The 18,954-nt window shown below is 54.6% G+C and overlaps 2 protein-coding genes across 2 annotated transcripts; both read left to right on the top strand.

Moving 5' to 3' along the window:
- Positions 1-8,806: 8,806 nt before the first annotated feature.
- LOC122375923 lies at positions 8,807-17,269 on the top strand. Its single transcript, XM_043355505.1, has 2 exons — positions 8,807-9,161; positions 9,290-17,269. The coding sequence occupies exon 2, from the start codon at positions 10,348-10,350 to the stop codon at positions 14,791-14,793; it is 4,446 nt and encodes a 1,481-aa protein (XP_043211440.1). The 5' UTR covers positions 8,807-9,161; positions 9,290-10,347; the 3' UTR covers positions 14,794-17,269.
- LOC122375924 lies at positions 14,719-17,269 on the top strand. The gene is made up of 2 exons (XM_043355507.1): positions 14,719-16,615; positions 16,744-17,269. The coding sequence occupies exon 1, from the start codon at positions 14,829-14,831 to the stop codon at positions 15,933-15,935; it is 1,107 nt and encodes a 368-aa protein (XP_043211442.1). The 5' UTR covers positions 14,719-14,828; the 3' UTR covers positions 15,936-16,615; positions 16,744-17,269.
- Positions 17,270-18,954: the final 1,685 nt, after the last annotated feature.

The raw sequence follows: 18,954 nt of genomic DNA, 5'->3' as shown, positions 1-18,954 counted from the left end.
GGGTAGTACTATGCAATATACATTAACACAGAACTATTTCGTGCTTTAAGATGCATAACATCACATTTTCACCAACATTCTGAGTGCCAGACAAGCCAACAGCAAGGCGTCATTTCGGTAAAATGCATTTAATGATGATCATAAGCTCACAAAGCATAGCGGGCGTGTTAGTTCAAAACATTGCCGCTAGGGGCGCTGAGGTCGCTAATGCTGAGAGATAGGCCAAAGTGTCGGCGGTCGGCGCCGCATGGGTGTTAATATTTGGGGGAAATAAAAAATGTCACACGGTTTCTACGTGTCTGGGGCACGATAAAATCAGTGGAGCACCATGTTTTGCGAAAAAAAGTGCCCAAAATGACACACCCTATTCCACACCCAGTGAAACTGTGGAGACGCTACGTAGATGACACGTTCGTGATCTTAAAGAAAGATCAGGTAGGTGAACTACTCGACCACCTCAACGCTCAGCACGAGAGGATTGAATTCACGCTCGAGGAGGAAAAGGAGGGATCCTTACCTTTTTTGGATGTAAAGGTACATAGACTGGGAGGGGGACCATGAAGACCGAGGTGTTCAGGAAAGCAACTCATACGGACAAATACCTTCACTATGAATCACACCACAGCTCACAGCACAAGGCATCAGTCCCACAGACACTTTTCACACGGGCATCACGACTCACGACAACACCTGAGGACGAGGAACGCGAGACAGGGAAGATAGAACGGGCACTAGTGAGGAACCACTACCCAAAGCGAATGGTGCGCCGTATCCACAGGCGGGTAAAAAAATAGAGAACGACTACGCATGGGAGAGGGTGGTGGTTCTGAACGGGTAGGCAGGGAACAGGAGGAGGACAAACGGGTTTATGTAAGCATCCCTTACATCCAGGGGGTGAGTGAACAGGTCACGCGCGTCCTCCGACCCTACGCGGAGGTCAGCACGAGACCTGCAGCGAACCTTAGTGCTAGGCTCGTCAAACCCAAGGACAAATTAGGGATCAAAGAGAAGGCTGGGCTGGTCTATCAGTATAAGTGCCAGTGCGGGGAACATGTCAACTCCAGCATGACGTGTTCCCAGTGTACCTGCATGTAGTTTCTTTATTCCTCAGCAGTTGTCATCCCCTTGGCGTTAGTGTTTCGCGTCTCTCAATTGATCACTCCCGCCTCTGATGGCTTATCCTGCTATACAGGGCCGGATATTGTTTGGAGCTGTTTGGACACTTGCGTCAGCGGCTGTGGCGCCTGACGGCCGAGCCGACGGCGTGCACAGCTCAGCTGTCTGAGGTCAGGGCTGCGACACAGCTCAGCTATCTCGGGTCAGGACCGTGACCTATGAAAGGACCCAGAGAGGGATCTAACATCGGTGACTCCCTGCTTAACCCTAACAATCCCCACTTTTTTGTCCGCGATATAAAAAACACATGCGGTTAGAGTACCTGTGTCGATTTAATTAAAGTTTATTATGTCAAAGTTTCAAAACATCAATCCGGTCTGCATGTCTGACTGCTCGCAGAACGGTTCTAGAGGCAGTGTCAGCGCGCGCGGAACGGTCCTCAGATATGTCCACTTCCAAGCGCGGAACGGTCCTTCTGCGCCACCAGACTCCTCTCCCTCTCCCCTCCCCCTGTCCGCTGGTCTATGTCAGACGCCAGTACACCACTGACCTCCCCTACCCTCTCCTGACCTTCTCAGGTGCCAGCTGAGACGCTGGTCGGCCTACAGAACCTGCTCGTTCACCTGCGGGACGTCTCGGCAGAGAACGCGCACGTCTACCAATACCGACTCTGGGACGCTAAGAGGGTCAAGGTGGAGACCGCCCAGAACAGGGTATGTAACACAGACCGTAACACAAGCCGTAACGCAGGTCGTTACACAGGGCGTAAAATAGATTGAACACAGACCGTAACATAGATCGAACACAGACCGTAACACTGGCTGCGTACGTGCGGGCACTCGGCCGGCCGGAACTGGGCTGGATCCATTGGGCAATGAACAGGTGCTTTCTGTGACAGCGTCACCGCTGCAGGTCAGTCAGGGACACACAGACACGCACCCGGCGCCCTTGTGCATGGTACAGGGCTCGCGGGTTTTAGCGGTAGGTTTTGCACCTAGAAAATTTAGTGTACTTCAGGCTATATCTTCGTCGTCTTAAGCTTTTAAGTGTTGAAGATGCGATTGACTTGTTGGGTAACAAGCCGGCCATGATCGTGTAAAATGGCTTCATCGTAGATCGATTAGTTTTTGAGATATAACCGGAAATGTAAAAGTGCAAAACCTACCGCTTAATCTCGCGAGACCTGTACCTGAGCCCTGAGCGCGCCCATATGTCGCCCCCAGGGCGTGTCGCCGGACGGTTCTGTGTGTCGGACTGAAACCTGAACCTGCCTGAGTGTTATGCTATGACTCCCCAGGGCGTGCCGCCGGATGGGGCGGCCGGCTACCGGGACGGGCTGCGGCGGGCCACCAACGGCCACCCGCTCTCCGCCGAGGAGGTACAGAAGGTCGTCAGCCGGGTGAACCAGCTCTCCAGCTAGCGGCGCAGAGGTCAGTCACCGCACCGGGCGTATTGCACGGGGACCCTAACAGACGCCTCACTCCTTTCCCTCATCTCAGTTGTTCTTTCATTTTTTTATTATTATAAGTAATGGAGACAGACCAGAGCATTTTCGGTGCATTTATTAGGGTCATGTTACTCCAACGGGGTTGCGTTGTCGGCACAGTCCTGTCTGGTCTGTGTGCTGCGGCGATGCTCTGCCATCCGGTGACCCAACGCCACTGTCCGCTGACCGAGTGTCGGCTCTCTGCTGACCGTGTAACGTCTGTCCGTCAGGGTGGTGGCCGTGAACGCCTGTCGGACGGCGCCGGAGGGCAGCGCCGGCCGGCTGCTGTCACTGCTGGACCAGCTGCGGCTGCCGGACGCCGGAGCGCTGCCCGACTGGGGTCTACATCCTGGTATGTTACTGGGAGCGGCACGGTGTGTGTTGGGTGCTTCTGACGGTCAGTTGTAGTAACTGTTAGTTCCTCTACTGGCCACCAGGTGAAAAGCGTATTAGCTGTACAGCAATGTAGAGTTGCTTCAGCTTTGGCGTAAACTTTCTCCTCTTCCGCTCACCATTCACCACCAGAGTCAGCAGCGTCTCGGCTGGCGGTCCAGTCAGTCAGAGCGAGTGTCTTCACTCGCCACAGAGGGCCGGACCCATTACAGGGCAGCAGAGTTATCAGTTACCAAGCCTTGGCCTATAAAGAAAACCAGGAAATAGTAGCAATTGCATATATGTAATGATTCTACTCTATTACGTTTGAGCTAGCGAAGCGTATTCCTGTAACGTTTTTAATAGGCTTGTAAGTCAGCAACCGCTGGGCTGATTGACCTGCGTTACTCTTTGTTGCACGTAATCCTATCCCTTCCATCTCGTTATTGACTACAACTGATGTATCTTGGTGAGTTATTGACTACAACTGATGTATCATGGTGAGCGTCGTGACACGTGCGACGTGAAGGGCCAAGAGTGTTCGTTATTCTTCTGCAGTAGCGATTTTGGGTTGCTCATATATCTTGAACCCTGAACTGCCACGCCGATTGCGCTCAAATTTGGTACACTGTTTGGGACTGGTTGATAGGGATGTGTTTTTTATAACTCGCATGTGATTTTTTATAGCGCGGAGAAAAAAGTAGGGATTGTTAGGGTTAAGCAGGGACTCACCGATGTTAGATCCCTCTCTGGGTCATTTCATAGGGGGTCACGGTCCTGACCCGAGATAGCTGAGCTGTGTCGCAGCCCTGACCTCAGACAGCTGATCTGTGCACGCCGTCGGCTCGGCCGTCAGTCGCCACAGCCGCTGACGCCAGTGTCCAAACAGCTCCCAACAATATCCGGCCCTGCGGGAGTGATCACCGGAACGGGCTGCATGGTACAGGACGGGCTGGGAACACGTCAACTCTAGCATGGCGTGTTCCCAGTGTACCTGCATGTAGTTTCTTTATTCCTCAGCAGTTGTCATCCCCTTGGCGTTAGTGTTTCGCGTCCCTCCATTGATCACTCCCGCCTCTGATGGCTTATCCTGCTATACAGGGCCGGATATTGTTTGGAGCTGTTTGGACACTGGCGTCAGCGGCTGTGGCGACTGACGGCCGTGCCGACGGCGTGCACAGCTCAGCTGTCTGAGCCCTGAGGTCAGGGCTGCGACACAGCTCAGCTATCTCGGGTCAGGACCGTGACCTATGAAAGGACCCAGAGAGGGATCTAACATCGGTGACTCCCTGCTTAACCCTAACAATCCCCACTTTTTTGTCCGCGATATAAAAAACACATGCGGTTAGGCTACCTGTGTCGAATTAATTAAAGTTTATTATGTCAAAGTTTCAAAACATCAATCCGGTCTGCATGTCTGACTGCTCGCAGAACGGTTCTAGAGGCAGTGTCAGCGCGCGCGGAACGGTCCTCAGATGTGTCCACTTTCAAGCGCGGAACGGTCCTACTGCGCCACCAGACTCCTCTCCCTCTCCCCTCCCCCCTGTCCGCTGGTCTATGTCAGACACCAGTATACCACTGACCTCCCCTACCCTCCCCTGACCTTCTCAGGTGCCAGCTGAGACGCTGGTCGGCCTACAGAACCTGCTCGTTCACCTGCGGGACGTCTCGGCAGAGAACGCGCACGTCTACCATTACCGACTCTGGGACGCTAAGAGGGTCAAGGTGGAGACCGCCCAGAACAGGGTATGTAACACAGACCGTAACACAAGCCGTAACGCAGGTCGTTACACAGGGCGTAAAATAGATTGAACACAGACCGTAACATAGATCGAACACAGACTGTAACACTGGCTGCGTACGTGCGGGCACTCGGCCGGCCGGAACTGGGCTGGATCCATTGGGCAATGAACAGGTGCTTTCTGTGACAGCGTCACCGCTGCAGGTCAGTCAGGGACACACAGACACTGCACCCGGCGCCCTTGTGCATGGTACAGGGCTCGCGGGTTTTAGCGTTAGGTTTTGCACCTAGAAAATTTAGTGTACTTCAGGCTATATCTTCGTCGTCTTAAGCTTTTAAGTGTTGAAGATGCGATCGACTTGTTGGGTAACAAGCCGGCCATGATCGTGTAAAATGGCTTCATCGTAGATCGATTAGTTTCTGAGATATAACCGGAAATGTAAAAGTGCAAAACCTACCGCTTAATCTCGCGAGACCTGTACCTGAGCCCTGAGCGCGCCCATGTGTCGCCCCCAGGGCGTGTCGCCGGACGGTTCTGTGTGTCGGACTGAAACCTGAACCTGCCTGAGTGTTATGCTATGACTCCCCAGGGCGTGTCGCCGGATGGGGCGGCCGGCTACCGGGACGGGCTGCGGTGGACCACCAACGGCCACCCGCTCTCCGCCGAGGAGGTACAGAAGGTCGTCAGCCGGGTGAACCAGCTCTCCAGCTAGCGGCGATGAGGTCAGTCACCGCACCGGGCGTATTGCACGGGGACCCTAACAGACGCCTCACTCCTTTCCCTCATCTCAGTTGTTCTTTCATTTTTTATTATTATAAATAATGGAGATAGACCAGAGCATATTCGGTGCATTTATTAGGGTCATGTTACTCCAACGGGGTTGCGTTGTCGGCACAGTCCTGTCTGGTCTGTGTGCTGCGGCGATGCTCTGCCATCCGGTGACCCAACGCCACTGTCCGCTGACCGAGTGTCGGCTCTCTGTTGACCGTGTAACGTCTGTCCGTCAGGGTGGTGGCCGTGAACGCCTGTCGGACGGCGCCGGAGGGCAGCGCCGGCCGGCTGCTGTCACTGCTGGACCAGCTGCGGCTGCCGGACGCCGGAGCGCTGCCCGACTGGGGTCTACATCCTGGTATGTTACTGGGAGCGGCACGGTGTGTGTTGGGTGCTTCTGACGGTCAGTTGTAGTAACTGTTAGTTCCTCTACTGGCCAACAGGTGAAAAGCGTATTAGCTGTACGGCAATGTAGAGTTGCTTCAGCTTTGGCGTAAACTTTCTCCTCTTCCGCTCACCATTCACCACCAGAGTCAGCAGCGTCTCGGCTGGCGGTCCAGTCAGTCAGAGCGAGTGTCTTCACTCGCCACAGCGGGCCGGACCCATTACAGGGCAGCAGAGTTATCAGTTACCAAGTCTTGGCCTATAAAGAAAACCAGGAAATAGTAGCAATTGCATATATGTAATGATTCTACTCTATTACGTTTGAGCTAGCGAAGCGTATTCCTGTAACGTTTTTAATAGGCTTGTAAGTCAGCAACCGCTGGGCTGATTGACCTGCGTTACTCTTTGTTGCGCGTAATCCTATCCCTTCCATCTCGTTATTGACTACAACTGATGTATCTTGGTGAGTTATTGACTACAACTGATGTATCATGGTGAGCGTCGTGACACGTGCGACGTGAAGGGCCAAGAGTGTTCGTTATTCTGCTGCAGTAGCGATTTTGGGTTGCTCATATATCTTGAACCCTGAACTGCCACGCCGATTGCGCTCAAATTTGGTACACTGTTTGGGACTGGTTGATAGGGATGTGTTTTTTATAACTCGCATGTGTTTTTTTTATAGCGCGGAGAAAAAAGTAGGGATTGTTAGGGTTAAGCAGGGACTCACCGATGTTAGATCCCTCTCTGGGTCTTTTCATAGGGGGTCACGGTCCTGACCCGAGATAGCTGAGCTGTGTCGCAGCCCTGACCTCAGACAGCTGAGCTGTGCACGCCATCGGCTCGGCCGTCAGTCGCCACAGCCGCTGACGCCAGTGTCCAAACAGCTCCCAACAATATCCGGCCCTGCGGGAGTGATCACCGGAACGGGCTGCATGGTACAGGATGGGCTGGGAACACGTCAACTCCAGCATGACGTGTTCCCAGTGTACCTGCATGTAGTTTCTTTATTCCTCAGCAGTTGTCATCCCCTTGGCGTTAGTGTTTCGCGTCCCTCCATTGATCACTCCCGCCTCTGATGGCTTATCCTGCTATACAGGGCCGGATATTGTTTGGAGCTGTTTGGACACTGGCGTCAGCGGCTGTGGCGACTGACGGCCGAGCCGACGGCGTGCACAGCTCAGCTGTCTGAGCCCTGAGGTCAGGGCTGCGACACAGCTCAGCTATCTCGGGTCAGGACCGTGACCTATGAAAGGACCCAGAGAGGGATCTAACATCGGTGACTCCCTGCTTAACCCGCGCCCCGTAGGGCTACCGGCGGACCCTACCACCCGTAGGGGGGGGGGGCGTTTCGGCCCCCCCTAAGATCTCGGAAAGTTACCGGCTGATTTTCAAAATTCAAACGGCGTTCGATAGCCCCACCCGGGAACTACCTTGTGACCAAATTTCATTGACCTAGGTCAAACCGATGACGTCACAGGTCGGGTCAAAGGTCAGATTTTCACCGTTCACAGGCAATTCAAGAAATGTGCTGTGAAAGCGAGTAAATTGGTAATTTATTGAAAACCATCGATGGTACATTGTTCGTCAAACACATACTTTGCTATCTGAGGTCACTGATACCAGGTCAGGTCACAGCGAGGTCAGGTCACCGGGGGTCACAATATGAATGTGTCGTGTGATACATGTTTTATGGTCCATTTTACATGACAAATGCGATTATGTGGGTTAGGCAGCCTTTGGGGCCAGCCTAGGTCACGTTTTTGTGAAGGTCAGGTCAAGGTCAGGTCAAATTAGGTCAAATTTCAAAGTTGATATTTTTGCATAAAATGGGTATCGATTCGATGCAGCTCGTCACGGGGAGTCTAATGGTGGTCTTCGTTTTGCTCTACAAGTTCTAGAATTGCCAAAAATTGAGTTTGAAAATTTGACGTCATCATTTTTGAACAGTTTTTTCGCTATAACTTGGCCAAAAAACGAGGTATCGATCTGAAATTTGGTATGTAGATAGAAGATGGTAGGCACTATCACATATATTCCGTTTTTTTCGAAACTCAAAAACTTTTTGGATTTTTTGGCGAATGTATCCAAAAAAATGCTTTTTTGATTTTTGGGGGTCAAAACTCAAAAATTTCAAAAATTCGAGATAGCAGTTTTGTAGCCCTGTCAATTCTACACCTTTTATGTCTTGATCATTTTTCTATATCTTCAAAGCTGTAGTCCTGACAGGTCTTCTCGCGAAGGTCTTTTTTCGGTCGAAAATGACAGAACATGACGTCACTCTGACGTCATTTGTGGCCAACCTATCATAGCCTCTAGAAAAAATTTTGGTCACAATGTGTAAAATTGATGCCCGGAGGGGTCCTGAAAGTTTGGTGGCGATATCTCCAGCCGTTTAGGAGATATCGACCGAAAAGGACAGGGGGGGCCGTTTCGGCCCCCCCCCCTACGGGGCGCGGGTTAACCCTAACAATCCCCACTTTTTTGTCCGCGATATAAAAAAAACACATGCGGTAAGAGTACCTGTGTCGAATTAATTAAAGTTTATTATGTCAAAGTTTCAAAACATCAATCCGGTCTGCATGTCTGACTGCTCGCAGAACGGTTCTAGAGGCAGTGTCAGCGCGCGCGGAACGGTCCTCAGATATGTCCACTTTCAAGCGCGGAACGGTCCTTCTGCGCCACCAGACTCCTCTCCCTCTCCCCTCCCCCTGTCCGCTGGTCTATGTCAGACACCAGTACACCACTGACCTCCCCTACCCTCTCCTGACCTTCTCAGGTGCCAGCTGAGACGCTGGTCGGCCTACAGTACCTGCTCGTTCACCTGTGGGACGTCTCGGCAGAGAACGCGCACGTCTACCAGTACCGACTCTGGGACGCTAAGAGGGTCAAGGTGGAGACCGCCCAGAACAGGGTATGTAACACAGACTGTAAAGACCGCCCGCTTACGCATTGCCGGCTCGATAGCCGGAGTCCGTGTGTGCCCCTCCGGCTGAAAAGCGGCAACTCTAATCATAGAGATGGGCTGCGAGTAGTTTGTTTTTGTTTTGCAAAATATAATTAGCGATTTAATTTATGTATGCTTCGCGTTGCCACACTGGATATAGTATAACAATATTTTGTGATGCATTTATTCGTACTGTTATTTTCGATTAGTTACTGTGCGACGCGAAAGTGGAATATTTCGCCGGTGACGTGAACTGCGCGGTGGGCCGCGCTCTAGGCGCGTTCTTTCCGATGCCGGTCTCCGCCGTGAGCGGTCGTGTGTGGCAGGTGTGAACCGCGGACGCAGTGTAAGTCAAATGATGATGAATGAATTATACTGCAATTTAACGTAAATGAAATATGAAATAACTTGGAATGTCGTTGGTCGATGATCATTGTCGGTTTTGTTACTTAGAGGCTGCCCTGTTTGTGTTAGGTGCGCCGGGTTCGCCGGAGTGAGGCGTGTGAGCGCCTCGTGAGGCGTCGTGTCTCGAGGCCGTCGGTACGGGAGGCGTCGTGAGCGCCGACCCGAGGGGCGTCGTGAACGCCGACCCGAGGGGCGTTGTAACGCCGGCACGAGAAGCGTCGTAGCGCGACCCGAGGGGCGTCGTGAACGCCGCGGTGCGCCGCCCAGGGCGCAGGAGCGCGGTTTTCGCCGGAGTCGGCGTCAGCGCCGTCAGTGGCGTGGAGGCGCCAAAGGCCGGTAAGAATTACCTATTGTACTCGTTTATTTTCACCGGATGTTGTTTCTTTACCACGCCTGATTATTGATGACTGGCCTATCGATTGATGCGTGTTGACCCATGTGAACGGCTGCTAACGGGCGTAACCCGGTGCTGTGTGCACGTGCAGTGTGAGGCCCAACTTTTGAGGGCCATTCGGGACGATTTCCGTGGTTGTGTGTTAATTGATTGTATCGTTTACAGAAACTAACACGAGTAGAATACACTGCTCAGTATTCGGCGGCGCTTTGACGTCTGATCTGGTCGAATGACGACTACAGTTTCGGCCTTCGCCTTGGAGGCCACCTCTGCATGTGACAGCCTCGTCTTCGGCACGAGGCGGCCCAGCTTCCTGAGCCTGCGACGGCGTGCTGCAGCCCCTGTGTGGACGGGGGAGGCGGTCAGTGTGACTGCCTGCAGTGCATCTTCTCCTGCACATCGAGCCTCGAGGATCTCTGGTCAGTGATAAACCAGGTTTGGCACTTAGCCATCAGATCAGACTCAACCTCAAGGGCTGTGTGCCCTATCGGCTTTGACTTTGAGCGGTGTGCCCGTTGAACTTGATTGAAGCTGCGCGTCTATCATCATGGGGTTTCAGTTAAGGGGGGATATAATGCAAGATTGTGGCTAGTCATTTAAATGTGTCATGTAATGTGTGATATTTTGATGTGCTTGTGTTTACTTATCGGAGGCTCTTGTGGGTAGGCATTTTGCTGTTTTTTGTTAACCTTTGTACTTGATTCTTGTATTGTATTGCTTATTTTTGTTTGTCATGGCCCCAACCAAAGAGGAATTGTATCAGTTGAAACTCGTAGAATTGCAGTCAGAGTTAGAGGCGAGGGGGTTAGAGGTAACTGGAAAGAAAGTAGAGCTAGTGGATAGGCTTTGGTCAGCGATGGAGATTTCAGTGGCTGAGTCAGTTCAGGGTGCCGAGCCTTTAGAATCAGGGACAGGTAGTGATAGGACGCTGCAGGATCCGCAGGTGCTCGTGGCACGTTTGAGATTAATGAAGGAGAGACACCAGATTGAGCAGGAGAGGTTGAGCGTAAAGGCGAAGGCGGAGCAGGCCGAGTTGTCGCTGCGGTCTCGTGCGGAACAGATTGACATAGAACTTAAATTAGCCGATATGGGACACCACGGGGAGGATTTCACTCAGTTTCAGATAGGATCAGGGGATCAGGGGCGTGCTGCCGGCCAGGATGTCAGTCCTGTAGAGGGTGCACTGGCTGTGCAGTTAAGGAAGTCACTTTTACCGCCCACCGAAATCAAGCCGTTTTCAGGGGACGTGGAAGAGTTCAGACTTTTTCTAAGTGCGTTTGAGTCACGTATTGAGAGTAGGTCCGACGACAGGAGTGAGCTCTTGTTTTATCTAGAGCAATTCACACGAGGAAAAGCGAATCAGCTCGTGAAAAGCTGCCTCCACCTGGGTGGGCAGGGGTACGAGCGTGCCAAGCAGCTCCTGGAGGAACGGTATGGGAGCCCGCTAAGGCTAATCGACTCCTATGTGGAGAAAGTGAGGGCATGGGGTCGTGTCCCGCCTGGTGATGTCGAGGCCCTAGACAGGTTCGCTTTGTTCCTCACGGAAGTCTTGAACGCCATGTCCGGCGTCGCGATGAGTGATTTTGAGCACCCGTCGACCCTCCGTTTGATAATCTCGAAGCTCCCTCCTTACCTGCAGGACCGTTGGTTGAGGGAGGTCGATAGACTGGGCCAGACCGAGCGGCGCATGGCTAGGTTCTCCGATGTGGTGGGGTTCCTGACTGCCGAGGTGCGCGTGAGAAAGAATCCATTCTTCGGGTTTCGACCAGCAGAGTCGAACTACCGGACAGACAGCTCCGGCGCCCCACGCAGGCACGCCGTGAACGTGACTCAGGTGACGTCTGGGTCGGAGCTTGCCAGCTGCGTCTTCTGTGGGGGCTCTCACGGTGTGGCTGACTGCCGGGCGCTGGGGTCGCGGCCGTGGAGGGAACGGCGCGGCCTCCTGATGCAGCACAGGCTGTGCTTCGCGTGTGCGAGGAGAGGGCACCAGGCGCGACTCTGTAGGAAACCGCAGCGCTGCAGGGTATGTGCTGGGCCCCACCTCTCGGTGTTCCATGGTGGTCCGGCCCCGTCCGGGTCGGCTAATGTTCAGGCCGTGTTCCAGGGTGAGCAGCCGACGCGCTTCGCGCCGGGGGCGCAGCGTGGCCGAGGGACTCCGGTCGGTGACGGCGGAGCTGCCGGCGCACCTCTCGGAGGACGAGTCGCGGCCGGTCCGGTCGGCGCGATGTCGGTGATGCCGCCCGGCGGCGAGGCAGTGGCGCCCTCTAGGGGTGCCGACCAGCCCGCGTCGCGTGACGGGTACAGCGGCGCTGTGATCAGCGCGAGCCTGGGCATGTCGGGTGCGTGCCGAACGGCGCTGCCTGTGGTCGCGGTGTGTATCCGAGGTCCGTCTGGTAAACCCGTGGTGACTAACGCGCTTCTCGATCCCGGCTCGTCCGGAAGTTTCCTGACCGAGCGACTGGCTAGTTGTATAGGGGCCAGAGCGGAGAGGACCTCTGTGGATATAGACACTGTGGGCAGTAGCAGGAGAACAATGGTGACGTCACTGGTTCCCGATGTTGAGGTGCGGGGAATGGAGGGTGGTCCGTATCACCGTGTTCCGCCCCTCCTTACGATCGGCACGCTGCCTGTCACCCTCGATGACAGGTGCCAGCGAAGTGAGGTGGCCGCCGCTCCTCACTTGCAGGGGATCGACGCCGTGCAGGCTGACGCGCCGGTGGAGCTTCTCCTGGGCTCGGACTGTGCGGAGCTAATTGTGGCGGAAGAGGTGCGACCCCCGCCGAAGGGTGAGGCTGGACTGTGTGCGGTCCGTACCGCCTTGGGCTGGTACGTCATTGGTCGGGTCCCCGGGTCAGGTGGCGCACACGAGAGGTTATCCGTTAACTTCCTCAGAGTCCAGGGCTCCGGTGAGTCGCCTCCGCAGCAGGACGTGTCTGATGTGTCGGGCTGTTTCTACAGACACCTGTATGAGCAGGACTTTCAAGGTATGTCGGATGACAGTCAGGGGATGTCTGTTGAGGACAGAGAGTGGCTGGCGAGTGTTCGCCCCAGTGTAACGCGTGACAAGGATGGTCATTTTGAGGTCCCGTTGCCTAAGGCAGCGTTTGATCGAATTCCAGACAGTCTCCCGACTGCGCGCAGGCGGCTCGAATCGCTCAGGAGGCGGTTCAAGTCAGACAGCGCGTACTTCGCAGCGTATCGCCGCGTGATCACGTCGTTGATCGAGGATGGCTACGCAGTGGCGGTGCCAGAGGGAGAGATGGATGCAGACGCGGTGTGGTACCTACCTCACCACGGCGTTCTCGAGCCAAGGAAAGGTAAGCTGCGTGTCGTGTTCGACTGCGCTGCTAAAAGCCAGGGCATCTGTCTGAACGACCTTCTGAGAGCAGGACCGATCCTCACAAACTCTCTGATCGGAGTTTTGTGTCGATTCAGAGAGGGTTCTGTCGCGTTCACGTGTGATGTGGAGTCCATGTATCACCGTGTGCATGTCCCCGAGGCCGACTCAAACCTGCTGAGGTTTCTGTGGTTTCGGAACGGCGATCCTGATGGCGAGGTACAGGTATTCCGAATGAGATCGCACGTATTCGGAGCAGTATCCAGCGGCAGCGTGGCCAGTCTCGCGCTGGGCTGCTGCGCGGAGGAAGGCCGCGATGTATATCCTGAGGCCGCCGATGCTCTGCTCCGGAACACCTATGTCGACGATGCGCTATGCGCTACAGATTCCGTGCAGAGCGCAGTTCAATTAGCTCATGGGCTAAAGGAACTGTGCAGGAACGGGTCGTTTAACATGACGAAATTCACGAGCAACAGCCCCGAGTTCCTGAAGCAGATCCCGGTAGGGGACCGGGGGAAACAGGTGAAGAGTTTAGATTTAGACAAAGATGAACTGGTCGCCGAGCGTGTCCTCGGTATGAAGTGGGATATGGAGTGTGACGTGTTCACTTTTCAGTTCTGTGGAGGAGACCGGCCAGTGACGAGGCGAGGTCTCCTGTCGACTGTCGGCTCGGTCTTCGATCCGCGGGGGATCGTGGCACCTGTGGTGTTGACTGGTCGTCTGCTGTTGCAGAAACTGTGCGTGATTCCCTGCGGGTGGGACGAGCCGCTCCCCGAGGAGCTTTCCAGAGAGTGGCAGCAGTGGCTGGCCAGGGCTGCTGAGATCGGCAGTGTTCAGCTGCCGCGCTCGATCGTGGGCCCACCGGGGGAGGCGGTGAGCACGCAGCTCCATGTGTTCGCAGACGCCAGCGAGCTGGCCTACTCTGCAGTCGCCTATCTGAGGAGAGAGGTGCGTGCTCCGGGAGGAGAAATCCAGTGCTCGGTGGTGTTCTTGATGGGTCGGTCACTGGTTAAGCCGGTGCGTTTTGTATCGATACCGCGATTGGAGCTAGCCGCAGCAGTGTTGGCCGTCAGAGTCAGGAAGCTGCTGCAGAAGGAGCTGGATATCGAGTTCGACGATGTTCGTATGTGGACCGACAGCATGGTGGTTCTCGGGTGCGTCCGGAACCGCACGACGCGTTTCAAAACATATGTAGCGAACAGGCTGTCCTACATTCATGACGGGTCACAGGTGTCTGACTGGGCTTACGTGCCGTCAGGTAAGAACCCAGCTGACATGGGCTCTCGCGGCTCTGCCCCTGGCGACTTAGGTCCGTGGCTCACGGGACCTGAGTTTCTGACGGGACCGCCGGGTGCGTGGCCCGAGGAGCCGGCCGCTCCAGCTGTCATACCAGCAGCTGAGGTGAAGCGATCAACGCCAGTGGCAGCGGTCGCTGTGGACGCGGCACCCGATCTTCCGGTCGAGAGACTTCTCCGGTACTTCTCGTCCTACTATCGGCTCAAACGCTCCGTGGCGTGGTACCGTAAGTTTGCAGAGGTCATCCGGAGTGGCGATTATCGCCGATGGTGTCTATCCAGGCGCAAGGGTCTGAGGAGCCGTCCTTACTGTGGGGAAACTTTGCTGACTGTAGCAGAGTTGAGCACGGCTGAGGGTGCTGTCTTGAGATATGTCCAGAGACGTTTCGCCGAGTGTCCGAACGGTGCTACTAGCGACGGCGCGGTCCAAGTGACCAGGCGCAGTCCGCTAGCTAAGCTGCGCCCGATGATGCAGGACGGGTTGATGGTAGTCGGAGGGCGCCTGGGCCGATCGCGCTCTGTCGCGGACTATCCAAGCATCCCGTGATATTGCCTAGACGCCACCATGTGTCGCGGCTGGTGATGAGAGAGGCGCACGAGAAGGTCGGACACCAGGGTAGAGAGCACACATTCTGGAAGCTGCGCGAGCGGTTCTGGATTTTGGGTGCCGGGCCCGAGATCAGAAAGATGCTGCGGTCGTGCGTGGTGTGTAGAAAGGCGAACGCGCGACCGCAGCGCCAGCTGATGGCAGACTTGCCGCCGGCGCGCACTGACGCGAACGCTCCCGCTTTCTCTAGAGTGGGACTAGATGTGTTCGGTCCTATCTCGGTGAAGTCGGGACGGGGGGAGAAACTGCGGTACGGGCTAATGTGTACTTGTATGGTCACGCGTGGGATTCACGTAGAGATACTGGATTCGTTACGGACGGATTCCATGATTAACGGCATCCGCAGAATAGCTGCGCGCCGGGGCCCTATCGAGCAAGTAGTGTCTGACATGGGGACGAACTTAGTGGGCGCTGATAACGAGCTTAAGCAGGCTCTTCGTGACGTAAACCGTGTAGATTTGCAGCGGGAGGCTCTCAAACAGGGGATAGACTGGACATTTAACCCGCCTACTGCTTCCCATTTTGGATGGTTCATTGAGAGACAGATCCGCACTTTCCGAAAGATTTGGCGTAGCATGCCCGTTCAGACGTTAGATGACGAGACGCTACGTACGGTGTTCTGTGAGATAGAAGGGATCATGAATAGCCGTCCGCTGACGTATGTGTCGCTCAGCTCGGGTGAGGTAGAGCCGATCACTCCGTCTCACCTCCTTCTGCTGAGAGGAGGCCGGATGATGCCGGTAGAGACGTCTGACTCTGACGCTTACTCGCGTCGCCGCTGGCGACAAGCACAGTACTTCGCGGCTCAGTTCTGGGGCAGGTTCAAGCGCGAATTCCTGTTGACTCTACAGAAAAGGCAGAAGTGGGACAGGGTGTCTCGAAACCTGAGCGTAGGTGATGTAGTGCTACTGACGGACGAGGACGCTCCCAGGGGCATGTGGCGCATGGCCCGCGTGACGGAAGTGTTCGAAAGCGAGGACGGACTAGTGAGGAAGGTGAGGGTTAAGACCCGGTCCTCAACGTACATTAGACCGATACATAAACTGATTTTGATCAGCGCGCAATCCGACCTTGAGTGGTAACTCAGGTGGAGTGGGGACTGGTGTGGCACACTTGCGTTACAGGGTGTGCAAGAATTTAGGTTGTAAGTACACAAAGTGAGAAGGTTAGTTTATTTTTATTCTCTACCGAACTATAGTGAGCAGGTAGCTCGGGTGATCGGTGTGTTAGAAATAGATTAGAATAGTAAACAGCCACTGAAACTCCTACTGACTGTCCGATTAGCGGGACGTTTGTGTGTGCGGAGAAATATCGCGCGAGCTAGTATTTAAGATCAGTGTGAATCGACCGGGCGGTCTGTGTGGTGTTCGGTCAGGTCTAGGCTGACCGAAGGGGGAGTGTAAAGACCGCCCGCTTACGCATTGCCGGCTCGATAGCCGGAGTCCGTGTGTGCCCCTCCGGCTGAAAAGCGGCAACTCTAATCATAGAGATGGGCTGCGAGTAGTTTGTTTTTGTTTTGCAAAATATAATTAGCGATTTAATTTATGTATGCTTCGCGTTGCCACACTGGATATAGTATAACAATATTTTGTGATGCATTTATTCGTACTGTTATTTTCGATTAGTTACTGTGCGACGCGAAAGTGGAATATTTCGCCGGTGACGTGAACTGCGCGGTGGGCCGCGCTCTAGGCGCGTTCTTTCCGATGCCGGTCTCCGCCGTGAGCGGTCGTGTGTGGCAGGTGTGAACCGCGGACGCAGTGTAAGTCAAATGATGATGAATGAATTATACTGCAATTTAACGTAAATGAAATATGAAATAACTTGGAATGTCGTTGGTCGATGATCATTGTCGGTTTTGTTACTTAGAGGCTGCCCTGTTTGTGTTAGGTGCGCCGGGTTCGCCGGAGTGAGGCGTGTGAGCGCCTCGTGAGGCGTCGTGTCTCGAGGCCGTCGGTACGGGAGGCGTCGTGAGCGCCGACCCGAGGGGCGTCGTGAACGCCGACCCGAGGGGCGTTGTAACGCCGGCACGAGAAGCGTCGTAGCGCGACCCGAGGGGCGTCGTGAACGCCGCGGTGCGCCGCCCAGGGCGCAGGAGCGCGGTTTTCGCCGGAGTCGGCGTCAGCGCCGTCAGTGGCGTGGAGGCGCCAAAGGCCGGTAAGAATTACCTATTGTACTCGTTTATTTTCACCGGATGTTGTTTCTTTACCACGCCTGATTATTGATGACTGGCCTATCGATTGATGCGTGTTGACCCATGTGAACGGCTGCTAACGGGCGTAACCCGGTGCTGTGTGCACGTGCAGTGTGAGGCCCAACTTTTGAGGGCCATTCGGGACGATTTCCGTGGTTGTGTGTTAATTGATTGTATCGTTTACAGAAACTAACACGAGTAGAATACACTGCTCAGTATTCGGCGGCGCTTTGACGTCTGATCTGGTCGAATGACGACTACACAGACCGTAACACAAGCCGTAACGCAGGTCGTTACACAGGGCGTAAAATAGATTGAACACAGACCGTAACATAGATCGAACACAGACCGTAACACTGGCTGCGTATGTGCGGGCACTCGGCCGGCCGGAACTGGGCTGGATGCATTGGGCAATGAACAGGTGCTTTCTGTGACAGCGTCACCGCTGCAGGTCAGTCAGGGACACACAGACACTGCACCCGGCGCCCTTGTGCAATTGCATGGTACAGGGCTCGCGGGTTTTAGCGGTAGGTTTTGCACCTAGAAAATTTAGTGTACTTCAGGTTATATCTTCGTCGTCTTAAGCTTTTAAGTGTTGAAGATGCGATCGACTTGTTGGGTAATAAGCCGGCCATGATCGTGTAAAATGGCTTCATCGTAGATCGATTAGTTTCTGAGATATAACCGGAAATGTAAAAGTGCAAAACCTACCGCTTAATCTCGCGAGACCTGTACCTGAGCCCTGAGCGCGCCCATGTGTCGCCCCCAGGGCGTGTCGCCGGACGGTTCTGTGTGTCGGACTGAAACCTGAACCTGCCTGAGTGTTATGCTATGACTCCCCAGGGCGTGTCGCCGGATGGGGCGGCCGGCTACCGGGACGGGCTGCGGCGGGCCACCAACGGCCACCCGCTCTCCGCCGAGGAGGTACAGAAGGTCGTCAGCCGGGTGAACCAGCTCTCCAGCTAGCGGCGCAGAGGTCAGTCACCGCACCGGGCGTATTGCACGGGGACCCTAACAGACGCCTCACTCCTTTCCCTCATCTCAGTTGTTCTTTCATTTTTTTATTATTATAAATAATGGAGATAGACCAGAGCATTTTCGGTGCATATATTAGGGTCATGTTACTCCAACGGGGTTGCGTTGTCGGCACAGTCCTGTCTGGTCTGTGTGCTGCGGCGATGCTCTGCCATCCGGTGACCCAACGCCACTGTCCGCTGACCGAGTGTCGGCTCTCTGCTGACCGTGTAACGTCTGTCCGTCAGGGTGGTGGCCGTGAACGCCTGTCGGACGGCGCCGGAGGGCAGCGCCGGCCGGCTGCTGTCACTGCTGGACCAGCTGCGGCTGCCGGACGCCGGAGCGCTGCCCGACTGGGGTCTACATCCTGGTATGTTACTGGGAGCGGCACGGTGTGTGTTGGGTGCTTCTGACGGTCAGTTGTAGTAACTGTTAGTTCCTCTACTGGCCACCAGGTGAAAAGCGTATTAGCTGTACAGCAATGTAGAGTTGCTTCAGCTTTGGCGTAAACTTTCTCCTCTTCCGCTCACCATTCACCACCAGAGTCAGCAGCGTCTCGGCTGGCGGTCCAGTCAGTCAGAGCGAGTGTCTTCACTCGCCACAGCGGGCCGGACCCATTACAGGGCAGCAGAGTTATCAGTTACCAAGCCTTGGCCTATAAAGAAAACCAGGAAATAGTAGCAATTGCATATATGTAATGATTCTACTCTATTACGTTTGAGCTAGCGAAGCGTATTCCTGTAACGTTTTTAATAGGCTTGTAAGTCAGCAACCGCTGGGCTGATTGACCTGCGTTACTCTTTGTTGCGCGTAATCCTATCCCTTCCATCTCGTTATTGACTACAACTGATGTATCTTGGTGAGTTATTAACTACAACTGATGTATCATGGTG

The sequence above is a fragment of the Amphibalanus amphitrite genome, unplaced genomic scaffold, assembly GCF_019059575.1.
Source record: "Amphibalanus amphitrite isolate SeventyFive unplaced genomic scaffold, NRLGWU_Aamphi_draft 001959F_arrow, whole genome shotgun sequence".
In the NCBI taxonomy this organism is placed as follows: Eukaryota; Metazoa; Arthropoda; class Thecostraca; order Balanomorpha; family Balanidae; genus Amphibalanus; species Amphibalanus amphitrite.
Note: the sequence above shows the minus strand (reverse complement) of the source record. Positions and strands in the feature narration are given on the sequence as shown.